The sequence below is a fragment of the Phaenicophaeus curvirostris genome, chromosome 4 (genome assembly GCF_032191515.1).
Source record: "Phaenicophaeus curvirostris isolate KB17595 chromosome 4, BPBGC_Pcur_1.0, whole genome shotgun sequence".
Lineage (NCBI taxonomy): Eukaryota > Metazoa > Chordata > Aves > Cuculiformes > Cuculidae > Phaenicophaeus > Phaenicophaeus curvirostris.
The window spans coordinates 43,411,390-43,425,018 of NC_091395.1; the positions used below are offsets into that span (position 1 = coordinate 43,411,390).

At 38.0% G+C, this 13,629-nt stretch overlaps 1 protein-coding gene across 21 annotated transcripts in view; it reads left to right on the top strand.

The window, feature by feature from the left end:
* The window catches only part of TENM3 (teneurin transmembrane protein 3), a 485,815-nt gene that overhangs the window by 275,851 nt on the left and 196,335 nt on the right, over window positions 1-13,629 (top strand). The window contains exon 1 of one of the 21 annotated variants that reach the window (XM_069855874.1): window positions 10,261-10,476. The exons of the other annotated variants lie outside the window; for them this stretch is intronic. Within the exon in view, the coding sequence (XP_069711975.1) occupies window positions 10,422-10,476 (55 nt within the window). The 5' untranslated portion in view covers window positions 10,261-10,421. Of the gene's footprint in view, window positions 1-10,260; window positions 10,477-13,629 lie in introns of those variants that run through there. 21 annotated transcript variants of the gene reach the window in all.

The window sequence follows — 13,629 nt, forward strand, 5'->3', positions numbered from 1 at the left end:
TGGAATAATTACCGCTGCTTTCAAAATAAAAAAAATTCTTAAATTTCGTGGTACATTTTCACAAGAGCAGTGATCAAAAATTTTCCCTAGTGGTGCAAATGGTTTGCTAGTCCTCACAAATCCAGATCTTTGGCAAATGGCTTGAGGAAATAAATGGGAGTTCATAGTGCCCAGCTTTAAAACAGGCAGGGGTTAGGAAAGGGGAGGGGACATGAGGGTTATTCTTCGATGTGTTGCAATTTTATTATTTTGTTTAAATGCATTGACAAATGGAAAGGGAAAAAATATCAGCAGCACATCTGCAAATGGCTACAGCCTTGCGTAACCCTCTGAATTAAGCGGAGTTCCCTACAGGCACGCAGATCTGCCCACATGGAAGAAAATGTGGGATTGAGCCACAGTTAGGAGGTTTAGAACATTAGTTATATTAGTGAAAATCAACATAGAAACAAACCAAGTTAAAATTATTTGGTTTTCCTTTTACATTTTTGTTCACTGTATTTTTTTTCTTTTCCTTTGTGCTTCACACCCACATCCCCCAAGACTTGTTTTTTTATTTGGTTGGTTGATTTTTTGTGAGAAAAAAACCACTCTTGTCTAGTCTGGTGAACTTAGCTACAACTACTTGGTTAGAAGAAGATAGTCTGTGTGAGCACAAACAAGATCTTTAAGCAGGTAAGCTAAGGTGAAGCAGGTAGGCTTATATATGAAAACAGAAATCAAACTCATAATTTCTGAGAGCAATGTGGGTTTTACTCTGATAATCCAATATTTTTCTATTAATTATTGTGTTAGGAAATTTTGTTAGAAGCTGAACTGCTGACTGGAATATTGGTTGTGTTTATATATCAAATGGGATCTCAAATCTGTCTGCAGGACAGAGATAGAATTATTTTGCTTGAGACTGAGACATTATTGCTTTAGGGGTGTTTCTTTCCCATCTTTTTACTAGCTTTGTGCCTGAGTTTTATACTTTGGAAATTTTTTTCAGTTGAAATTTTTGTAAGAATAATTTATTAAGCCTTGGAAGAACTTATGTTGGCTTCTGTTGCATAGGCTGTAAATGTCTAAAACACAAAGTATTTTCAGACTACTTTCTGCCTAAAATGGTCAATCCAAACTAACACGGCCTCAAGACTAACTGTTGTGTTCTGGCTTGCTGGTCTAAGGGACATGAATGGGCAGGAGGAGGCAGGTTTCATAGCCTGGTGAGGAAAAAGAAAGTAATCTGATTTTAAAGATTTGCCTTCTTGTCTGGTCACGGTAAATCAGGTTTGCTAAAGGCTTATGTTTCCTTTGCTTTCTTAAGTGGACAGGTATCCTGCAAATAAGCATGTTGTTTAAAAAAAACCAAAAACAATGCTCCATTGATATTAGTGGAGCCAAAACAAATCAGTGGCTAATTTCATCAAATATACCTGTGACCAGAAGCATTATTAAAATTCAGAATTGGCAACAACCATATTTCTTAAGTACTACACTGTTCAAGTGTGTTTTCTTTTATTGTTACAAATGGATAACTATCCTTTAGCTTTTTCCCATTTGATGGTGAGGTCAAGTAGTGTAGGAATGTACAGAGCCAGACACAGATTTTTTTTTTTTTTTTTTTTTTCTGAGCACAGTCTCAATTAAATAGTTTGTAGCCTATTAAATGTCTTTTCTGCCCTACACATCAACACATACCAGGCGTATTTTTCAAACAGGCGGTTTGTGTTTAAAATTTGTATGTGAATTAGCATGTAGTAAGATGGAATGTCTTGAAGAAAGTAGGAATGGCTTATTTTATAAATATCTGATTGTGAAGAGGAGGAAGAAAAGTTTTCGTTATCTAATCAGACATATTTTTAGCCAGCTTCCATAAGTGGCGTAAGACCCTCAGACTAAATATTTTGTTTTAGGGTGGAGATGAGCTGATCTTTTCATGTTCAGTTATGTTCAACTGGAATAGTTTCAGTTCACATGGAGCTTTATGATGCCCTCTCATTTAGGGACTAGTGCTGAAATAAGGTCCAAGTCTCTAATGTTACCAATTCTCATAAGAAATTACTTGCTTGTTTAATGTAATAGTTGCAGTAAAATGAATGATTCCATTATTCTGGTTTGATTTTTTAAAACTAATTTTATAATTCTTGGAACACATATGTTTTGGTGCTTCATCTCCAGGTACTGGTACTCTGAGAAGATCCAAATATGTGTTTAATTAATCCACAAAGAATGTGGTGTAGAGTAACCCAAGCTACTGCCCAGATCAAAAGTAATGCATCCATGTGAGCTCACTAGAGTGCCTGAGGTAATCAGATGCAAGGCTTAAACTGATCCCAAGATGCAAGCTACTGTCTTGCACATTTGGCATTGCATTGAATTGTAGAAATACGCTGGGTCCCTCAAATAGCTTTTTTCTTTTTGTGCTGCAGTTCTTTGTACTGTAGAAATGATCAGAGGTTATTGTGTCCCTGGCCATGGCAGGGGAGTTGGAACTAGAAGACCTTTACCGTCCCTTCCAACCCAAATTTTATGATTCAGACTACTAAGTCTGTTGAGAACATTTGCCTCCATTTTAATATTTAATTCTCTACATGTAAATAACTTTCAAAAGCGTTCTTTACAATTGTGATCCAAAATAACTGCTTTTTTCACTGAGAATCTTATCTATGCTCCATGCCAAAATGCACTTAATATAATTTATATGATAAGTGGGCATGCTATGTTAGTATTTAAAGTTTTAAAATTAGGCAACCACTTTGTTATATAGCAATGTTGAGTTGTAAGCCAATCATCTGGAAATATAAATCTATCCAAAATACTTATTTTCTGAAGGTTTAATCTTGCCAACTGAAAGTTTCACAGGATAGTGTCACCAGTGGTGACAGAGTGACATAAGTGAATCCCATAGCTGGGTGTGTTCATTGTGAATTCCTAATAACAAGCTCCATATTCACTGTCAAACTTAATTAACATTAATTTGAGAGGTGTCTTGAAGGTTAGTTTTGAGTCAGTGTTAATCTGTCAGCTACTGCAGTTGTCTTCTGCTTTCTTGAGCTATGATCCCTCTCGGTGTTTCAATCAGAACCAACCCAGGGAGAGTAACCAGAAGTATATAGTGGGTTAGTGTCGCTTGGGAAACCGTTACAAGCTTTAAGTCTTCTCCACTGCTTCAGTAAAAAGCGAAACATGTTATGTACACTCCCTTTGGTCTCTTGGGACTTTGGAGAAAGAAGCTATTGGACTCTAAATACAGCAGCGAACAAATCCTGAGTGCCGCAGTTCCTAGCACAGAGGTTATTTTTGTGACAGCTGTTTTTAAAGAAAATATCGCCAAATTTCACTGCAGTTCTTTACACGGAGTAGCACCTTGTTTCTCATGGGACTGCCCTTGTGCTTTGAGCCACTGTTTCTATGTAGATACGCAGTTCATAACTGGGCAGTTGGGTGTCCACCTTTCACAATGATCATCAGGATGACGTGCCCAGGCTGAATATTGTTGAACATTCCCACAAGGCTTTGTCTCATCAACTTTCACTGCTTTTCTCAGTGGAAGAATGGTCAAAACAACTATTCTGAACTACAGGTTTTTTGCTATGTTTTCCAATAGCTAAGGATTCTTAAATGGCAAATCATCTTCTTCGCTTTGAGATTGTATATATAGTCACGGAGGTGTGGGGGTATTTTATTTAGGTTTTCAATTAGGGAAATAGTATTGTGATACAGATCTTAGGGAAGAAATGCTTCCAGCCAGATTTGTGGGCTTTGATCTAAAGTAATGCACCAAAAGTAATAAAAGATTAAATGGCCACAAACTTGAATATCAGATTTAGCAGTCATTAAGATTTTTCAGGTATTCTGTAATTGTTAATTCATTTCTTAGTTCATTAAATATATATTTGCTTAATTTGCAATTGCATTGGCACTTCAGAATTTTTTGTTACTTGCCAAATCTCTCTATCTCCTCTGTGTCATAGCTGCCATTAAGTATTTTCAAATACATTTTTTACAAAGCACATTTAGTCTTGTGTTTAAAAGTACTTTATCACAAATAAAAAGTGCAACTAAAAGACCTTCATCAAAACCATTGTATGTGCTATATATTTCTGTGTGCCTGAGGGCAAACTCCCATTTTCTGTCACTCCCACAAACCCTGCTATGACACAGTCATGTGACATTTTTCTTTTTTTCTGAAGATTTTGCAAATTACTTTTTTTGTGGCAATATCAAGGTGAACTTACTGAAGAGTGATGTAACTGTTCATGTTACCCTGGCTTTGATTCATGTCTTGAGAAAGTATCTTTAGCAGGGGTTCCTATGGGCTTCTCTTCCATTGTTTTCTCTAGCTGTTGAAGGGTAAGTAGGATAACTGAATATTCAATGTAATCATCTAGGTGTTTTATTCAGGTAATCATTCGATCAGTAGAGTCACATAGGTGTTTTAGATGTTGTGTTTATTATGAAAGAATCTTTGCAGCAAAGAGATGATGAAACAATTTTTTTTTTTGCAAACTAGAATGTCTGGCACTGAAAAAAAAAACAGAGTTGATACGCAAAAGGACTTTTTACAAAGTACAGGCATTTCTCAGTATATTGATGCTTAGAAAACCAGAGGACCTCTTGAGTACCCTGAGCTGAAATAGGAGAACTGAATTCAGAGCTAAAAATTGCCATGTCTGGAAGAAAGCAGATGAGTATCCCAGGCTTTCCAAGCTTAAATAACTCATCCAATTGTACTTCTGTGATTTAATAGATTTTTATAATGTAATGGACTGAACATTGACTTGTACACACACACAAAAAAAAAATTTCCTTTCTCCAGTGTTTTTCAGTGCTTTAAGTAGATTTTAATGAGAAAGAGCTAGTGAATGTAAAGCCGAGTCCCCTAGATTCTAACACTTTGTGCTTAAAGGCCATTTCTCAGAGGTAATGCACAGTAAGGACAGTGTGTCCACATATGTTTCGTATTTTAAAAGAAGAAAAAATAAGTTGGTTTTATATTGTGATGCAGCCAGGGTGTCTGGGAGATGGAAATTGTCACATGTGTACAAATAAAAATGCAGAGTGGAGCAACAGTTGTGTGGCATAAGTTTAACTCTTAAAAGTTAAAAATTATGTGTTTGATTTGAATTTGTCTCTTGTAATTTCTATAAACTTCAGGAAGCTCATTTTTTTAGAGTGCCATTATTTCAGATTTCTCAGTCATTTTCAGTGCATTCTTCAAAGAAGCATATACATGTTATGATCCATGTATATACATGTATGAGTATTCTCATTGATTTATGTGGTTACATACATAAAATATTCATACCTTAATAGAAACTAAAACCAATCTTTATTGGGTTAAGTTGTGAATGTGGACACCAGGCTGCAGGAATGATTGATGGTTTTCTTACCACATGTAATAGCCTACCAGGATTTCACAAAACCTTTGTTCACACACTTAAAAATTACCAGAATGTTTCCTTAAGGAGCAGATAGTATAATCTTAAACTGCTGCTTCAGTACTTCAGGGAGATTTTCTTAAATTTTGCTTCAAAAATCAGATCTGGAATCTAAGAGATTTTTTTGTATGTAAATAAACACTATAAATTGCAATTCCATATAGAATAGTTTGTTGTATTTATTTGATTGCATCGAGTTCATTGTTTGCATCTTAATTTGGTTGGTTTTTTGGCTTTTTTTAATGCTTTCCAACAAAGAAATTGTAAGCAGGGTGAATTATAAAATGGGATTCTATTATATTTTCTTTTGTTTCTGTCTGGAAATTAATTGCAAGTATCTCAATAAAAGATCACAGCTAGATTTTACCATTTATTAAAAACTTCCTAAGCCTGTGCTTTTGCCTTTTCCTTTTAAGATCCTTGCCCTTACACTCTTATTACAAAGTTCTTTGTCCTCTAGTTTACTGGAACAGACTCTGCATCTCCAGGAGGATGTTATACCTCCCCTATGGCATGCCTACTGTGTTTGCGTTCTAGTGTGGATTGGGAGTATGGACTTTGAGGAAATCTCCTGGCTCACCATACTTTGATTTGTGTCACAGACTGGTATCAGAGCACACCCACGGATGCCAGCTGGGTGGCACTAAGCTGGAAAATGCAGTCCAGAAGTGCTCTTCCCATTCTCGGCTCAACCTCAACTGCTGTCAGCATGCTTTGCCTTACAATGTGTTAGGTAGCCACAGCCCATGAGCCCTGTGTCCCTGGTGCGAGACCTTGCCCAGGACTGTGGAGTCCTTCTCTGATCCCGTAGCACTGGTGCCAACGCAGTCGTGATGCAGGGAACAGGAATCTGAGAGGGAATACTGTAAGATGGGTACCAGGAATTCATGCCATTCATTTATCAGAGGGGGGTATTCAGGTTGTGTGCTGTAAACATTGTAATTAAGGACTGTAGTACTATTTTGCTGTGGGTAGCACCCTCCTGGTATTTTTTTCTACCCCTCCTTTTTTTCTCTGGCTTGCTTATCCTCAGGAGTGAAATTATTCATGGCCAACATACTCACTCCTGTATTACCCCAGTAATTTACTGCAACTTCTCGATTCCTTGTTCACCTTTGATTGGTCTCTCCATGTAGTCATGTAGAGCATAACACAAAGATGGCATGTGTTATGCCACAAAGATGTATGGCATTCTCTGCTGGGGAGAATCAACACATAGAGCAGGCTCACTGCCAAGATGCTCATAATTAAACTGTTGCCATGGACAGGATTACATCAGCGTTCATGTCAATCATTTGCTGAAGTACTTGAATTTTTTTCAGGTTTTAGTTTCTATTTTCCTTCTACTTGCCTTAGTTTTTGATTGAAGCATTGCAGCACATAGAGACATGTATAAATAAAAGTAATTATTGGAAGGCATGTAAAAAAAGCTAATTCCATCTTTCTGATTTTTTGTTTGAAGCAGATACCTTTGTGAGGTGTTTGCATTTATACAGCTAATAGAAATGGCCAGAGGCAATCATTCCCATGCAGAAGTCATCATGTTGTTGGTACCTAATAATCTATTGCAATACTGCCATGGTACCAGTCTGCAGGGCCAGAGCGTTGTCAGTTTGCATTATGCAATAGAACAGCAGCTGTAATAGAAAAACACCAGCAAAGCAGTCAAACCTTGAATTTTTGTCGTCGTCCAACCCTTCTGATTCACATGCAGTAAGTTGTGAGATGGACTGAATAGGATGGCTGTGCTTCACCCAATACCATATCATAGCTACTATTATCCTCTATTACAAAGTTCTTCAGCAAGTAATTTCCTTTTGGTAGCGCTCAAAGTGTTTGGTATTGTAGCTTACTAGTGTGTAGTGTATTAAATGTAGAGAGGTTCAGGATTACAGCAGAGGGGTAACAAATGATATCGAGTGCAGCTGAGATCACTGTAACGAGATAAACAGTGTGCTGTCACAAAATGGTCTCCCAGTTGACAAAACAATCTATATTTTATAGATTGCCTTAAAAATTGAAGGATGGAGTCAATTATAGCCAATTATGATGCTACATTTACTGGAGGAGTTTTCATATCCTTTGGGGAGGAATAAGGAAATGTTCAAGTCAGTCAAAAAAAGCTTTTGTATGTGCTTCCTTGCTTTATCTGAATGCAGTTTTTTCATATTTCTTCAGGTTAAAATTGCATATGAAAGCTGGGATCAGATTATCTTTAGGAAAAAGTTTTTTAGTCATTTCGTTTTTCTTTGTGTTGAGCATAAAATTATGGTAGATAATATGACAAATAGAACAAGAGACGTGAACATGAACTCCTCTCAGTTAGGTTAGGGTTTACTGCAAAGGAATTGTAAATGCAGCTTAGTGATGTCAAAACCTGCTTAGACAATGCATGTTAGTGTTTTGGATTAGACTTCCTTCTTTTTCAAAATGGAGTCTTGATGTCACTGAAGAGATATCTACTAGATCCTGCATATTTCTGAATTTAATCTATGAAAGTGAAAATAAAAGAATGAAAGCATGGAAAGGTTTTCTGTGACCCATAGGTGCTTTTTGGTGAGTAGATGTAAAAGGGGATACAAAGGCAGTTTATTGAAGATGAACAGACAGATACTTATATTCTTAAGAGATCTAGTCATAGTCTGTGGCTGAGAGGCAAGCATTCATTTAATGTTTAGCTTATCTACCTTCTCCCATTTTGATTCTCAGGTAGCGAATTGGGGACGTTGTGCATCCCACCTATCTCAGGACTCACTATGAGGAGTAGTTTCCCTTCCCTAGCAAAGCATGCTGTTGGTAATTAATTAAAGGTTCAGATATCTAGATGAAGATGTATTCAGAGATGAAAGGCTTTGGTAAACAAGTTGTTTGAGTAATGTTTCAAAATGCTATCTTCATTCTGTGTTCAGGATTTCATTTCACCAGCTAGCTTCGGAGGGTGACCTAGTACATGTGCCAATGACAAAAGCTACTTGTAACGATTCAGATCATGCTTTCTGCTTTATGAAATGGGATTGTAAAAATCCTCTCAAAAATGACAGCTGAAATAGTATTAAAACACAATTTCCCTCTGATAAGATTTTAAGGCACTCGTATGAAAAGTGACACTGCTTTGAGTGGCTCTGTGTCAGCATTATGCAATGTGTCGTGCATAAGCGACATTAATCCATTAAGGGTGTGAGGGTCACTTATTTTTCTCATGAAGTCATTAAATACCCTTATTGATTTCTGTTCAATCAGTTGCATTCTGCTGGCATACAGTGATCTCTAGACATGCTAATAGTACTGTTTCTAATAATGTTTGTAGACTGTAGTTTTAAAGACAGGTATTACATTCAAGATAAATTATCATGCCTAAGTGAAACACAAAAGGAGCTTAGGGAAGCAAGAATATTGTGCTGTTTGCAAATTACCTGAACCTCCTTTATTGCAAAAGATGATTTTGTGATACAGATGTTCTAAAATCAATAACCAGCCATCTTCGATGCATTTGTTTCTTTTTCTAATTGTGCAAAATTAATTTATGTTTGGGCGGCTTCTGTTACATGATGACAAAGCATCTTTTAAAAATCAAATGCAAACTTGGAAACGCTGTCAGAATAAATATGAAATTTGTAGTACTAGCTTTTGTGCTGAAGACTGTTTAAACCTTGGATTCTAGCAAATGCTGTACTTCGAACTAGTGAGTACTTACCCTCTTGCTAGATTATTTTTGTCATTTGAAGCGATGTTGTGTGTATGAAATGCTAGTGGATCAAATGCCAGTACCTTTCTTGTTCATTTCTTCATAACGAACAGACCTTCTTGGAGGAAGTACAGAAGACTCAATTAAACCCAACAAGTGCATTTTAGCTCTGTATGAATGGATGTGCACTAGACTAGAAAATAAAAAAAAAAAGTCATGTTCTGCCCTTCCTACTTTGAGGCCATCCTAATGACTTTATCTTGACAGTTAGTCTGAGCTTGTTTCCTCACCTAACAGACAACTTCAGTTATATTTTCTGGTTTTAAAAGGAAATGAGGCTTCAAATGTCTTTAAAATCTGATGGAAGAGTTGTGATAGTCTGTTAATTTTTGTGGTATTCTGATATTGTAGTTGTTGCTTTTTACCTCACCTCTTCTTTTTCCCTTCGGCTGCAAAGGGTTTATCAGAGTAAGTTGCTGTCTTTGCCCAGGGTGTAGCAAAAGCAGACCAGTATGTTTCTGTCTGCACCTAACGTGAAGTTTTCGCTTCTAAACAGTGAATTGCATCCTGCTGAGAAATTACTTTGTTTTGTGGGTTTCCTCATTAGGACCCTGAAGGGGTCCTGTCAGGTCATGTCGAATAGTGTTGGTCATCCATGTCTCGGACATGAAACGATGCCAAGTAGTGGCAAGTTTATTCCATTGTCTCGGGAGAAGCTGTTGTTCACTCAGCGTTTTCTGCATAGGCTGCCTGCCTGATTTCATTGAAGGAAACCTGAGCAAGGCTGTGTTATTAATGAATTATGACAAGCCTTTTGCCTATCAGGCAGAGAGGTTCCCGCTATCTCCTTTTAAGACAAAAACTTAATGGAAGATGCTCAGCTGGGCGAGCTCTCCGATGATACTCCTTAAGTGCTCATCCTAGGCTGATGCGAATACGCAGAGAGCCGTGAAGCTGCAAGTGGCAGCGTTTAATACTGTCTCCCTCATAATGCCTGAATAATTTTCTGGAGAGCGATCGCCGCAGCTGCTGTGAACATGGTTATTTGTTTATTTTTCACCTTGGTCCTGGCGGATTGCTGACCTAGCTAATCTGCTGCGCACGCGGGGCTGGCAGCGGGGGGGACACGACGACGTTTCCCTACTCACGGTGCCAGCGCTCTCCTGAACATGACAGGAACGGCAGCCGGAGCCTAAGACAGGCTGCCGGAGCCCAGCAGAGTTGTGTGGGCTGACTCCCTGCTCTGCTCTGCAAGGGGAGTTGAGTGATGCTGGCGAAGCATGGGAAGGAGGCGATGAGGGAACCGGCTTATGTTTTTCTTAATGGATGTTTGTGAGCGGGAAGGAGATGGCATGGGCTGTCGGGGTGAGTTATGGAGCATGTTTTGTGATCTCCCTCCGGTTGGGCGGCTCATTATGTTAAACAGTATAGCTTTTAAAGCACTGTAGCTCTCCTTTTATGTGCTTTGGCCTTCATTTGCTGAAATGCTTTGAGTTCATGGCGCTCAAGTCATTTTGGAAACGGAATGTAATTACAAAGGTTTCTTATGCTTACCAAAAGCTTTTTTGAACCAGTGTAATTATCATTACTTGTGGATACTGTAAATTGAATATCCCCTCCCTAATTACATTAAACTCAAGGGTTGGCTGCTCGAACAGCCAAATAAGAAAAGTTCACCCTTTACTATAAATAGCAAAATTGTTCTTTTAGTTCTGCTGACCTTTAAAGCGAAGTGCTTTACATGGTGTCGTCAGGTGTACATTATAAAGATAGCTTGTAATTAGATCTGTAATGAGGAGCTCAGTTAGAATGGCTTTCTGAAAAACTTCATTTATTCAGCGTTTTCTAACTGCACGACAGAATTAAAGTTTCAGGGTGCGTCAGGGCTTTTAAAGGGGCTGGCTGCTGTTTCACACTTCACCTGCTCTGCACCAGTGATTTGTAGCTGCCCCGCACTAGTGCCAACACTCGAAGGCAGCTGCTGTAGCTGCAGCGACTCAGCCCTGCACTTTGAAAACAGCACAGGGTCAAGAGAACGATATATCTAGTGGTCCAGGGTTTTCTGTGATAATTAATGTTTCATTTCTTCTCTCACTTCAGGAGACAGATAATGACTTAATTTGTAGTCAATTGCAGAATAAAGAGAGAGAAGAGGGGGTCACCTGTTGGGTTTGTTGGGGTTTTTTTGTTTTCTCCAGTTAACAAAAAATAACTGTAGTTGTGTTGAAATATAAGTTGTCTCGTGTAATAGAAGGCTGCAGAGCTGTAGTTAGTGAGTTGATGTGCCTGCCTTGGGTTCAGTCTGCTGCCTGTCACATTGCACGTGTCTGGGCATTGCTTTAAGAACACTCAAGGCATTTCTCTGAGAAGTTTGACTGACTTCCACTTACTTGCAATGACTGAAAATTTTAGTACATTGCTACCAGCTAATACTTACTTTGCTTTCTTCACTCTATTTTAATTAAAATCATGCTGTTTATTCCCTATAGAAGCTTTTTTATTAGTTTGGACTACTTATTTTCCCAGAGCGCTTCCTACTGAGTGTCCTTCATGACCTGGCATAAAAACATGCTTGGACAGGACAAATTGAGAAGTGTGAAGTGTGCCTTCAAAAAAGAAAGAAATTTCAATTACAGTTCAGTGGTAGAGTATTATAGCTATAGGGGAAAAATCCTTATTGCATAATGGTATACTGTAATATTTGAATTGAAATAACTCTTAAGTGATTTTTAATGAAATGTAAGGCTAGAACAAAGGCAAAAAATAATTTGTGGCTTGGTCAATTTCAGAACGTGTTATTAGTCCATCCATATTCTCCTGTAGCAACTCTTTAGCTAGACAGTTTAAACTAATGAAATACCCTACGTAGTTTTATTTCTTGTTGAAAAATACTCATGTTCGTATTTGAGACATGTATGTGTTTACAGTTAAAGAATAGTTATTAATTACAATTCTCATTTTTCTTTTAACTTATTTTCTACCTTTCTGTATTCATTCTACTACATGAGAGGCAAACCTGGCATACGGGTTGTTTATAGGTTGTGGTGGTAGAGTATTTCTCTTATACAGATGCGTGTGCGTAAGTGAAGTGAGTAGAATTTTATGCAACTAAGTAAGAAGAGAGCACGCTACGTGTAGCCATTATAAACAGACAAATTTTGTGTCTTGTATTTAACAATCCAAATGAAAACCAGAACAGTCTCATGACTCATGCAATTAGATGAAGATACCAGTAATATCAGTCCATTAGCAGACAGGCAAATCCTTTTTTGTAAAAGCAAGACATAGATGTTCTAGTAGATACATGTAGAGATTAGCTAGAAATCTGAAGGCCTAGACTTAATTTAGTTGTTCTGTGTTACAGAACCTCCGTGGGCAAAAACATTTGTGTGTTGTTCAGGCACCAAAAAGTCGATTCCAGCAGCACCCTGAGCAGGGTAGCTGATAGGAAAGCAAGTCAGGAAAAAAAGAGCAGTGGGAAAGGCAAGACTTTATAGATCTTTACATTCATTTGTTTCTACTTACCCTTTTGTGGGCACTTGTGCTTACCCTTAAGGCTTAAAATCTTTAGTCACTTCAGAATGTCCCAGCAATGTGATTTTTATCTGGCTGAATACTGTGAGAGTGAAGGCAAATCTTCAAATTTGTCTTTTCCCAGCTATTTAAAATACTAGTAAAGCTGTTTGTCAATGTGTAAGCTTTGACATGTGGTAATGCTTTTTAATAGAGCTTATTGATTTTATGTGTGTTATTTGTCAACCTCTTTTTTGAATGTTTATCAGCAAGTACCTAGAAGGCACTGTCTCCCTGTATTTTGGATGCGGTCTCAGAGAAAACTCATATGAAACTGAGATGCAGACAATGTTAGAACTGCTCTCTTTCTCCTCCTAATTATAGGTCACTCTTCTGCATTAAGCTTCTTTCTGTTGTGCTCCCACCTTTGTAACAGCAAACACATACCAGTCAGCGGTAAAGCATATATCCTAAATTCCTCCCTGCTGGAAGAAGGGGCAGCATATGAGCACAGTGGCATTACAAAGTGACATAATTGCACTCTCTATTTTGCTTCCAGTTCAGTTCCTAACAATACCTAATATTTGGGCTGCTTTCTTTTAGCAGCTGGGCATTGAGCTGACATTTTGATGGCACTATTTATTGTAACCCCAAGGTCTTGCTCCTGGGCGGTAATGTTCAGCTCAGAGCCCATCACTGTACATGTGAAGATAAGGTTATTTTTTCCCATGTGCATCACTCTACACTTATCCACAGTGAATTTAATTTACCATTTCATTGTCTAGTCACTCAATTTCATAAGGTCCTGTGATTTTTCACTGCTTGCCCTCATCCTTACTGGCCTGAGTAAGTTTGTATCGTCTGCAAACTTGGTTGCTTCAGTGCTCAGCTGCCTTTCCAGGTCAAATACAGGTATGGAAAGAGGAGCCAGTCTCAGCACAGATCCCTGTGGTATTCCAGAGGTAGGCTTCCTGCACTGTGCAGGCTTGACCATTAACCTTTAGT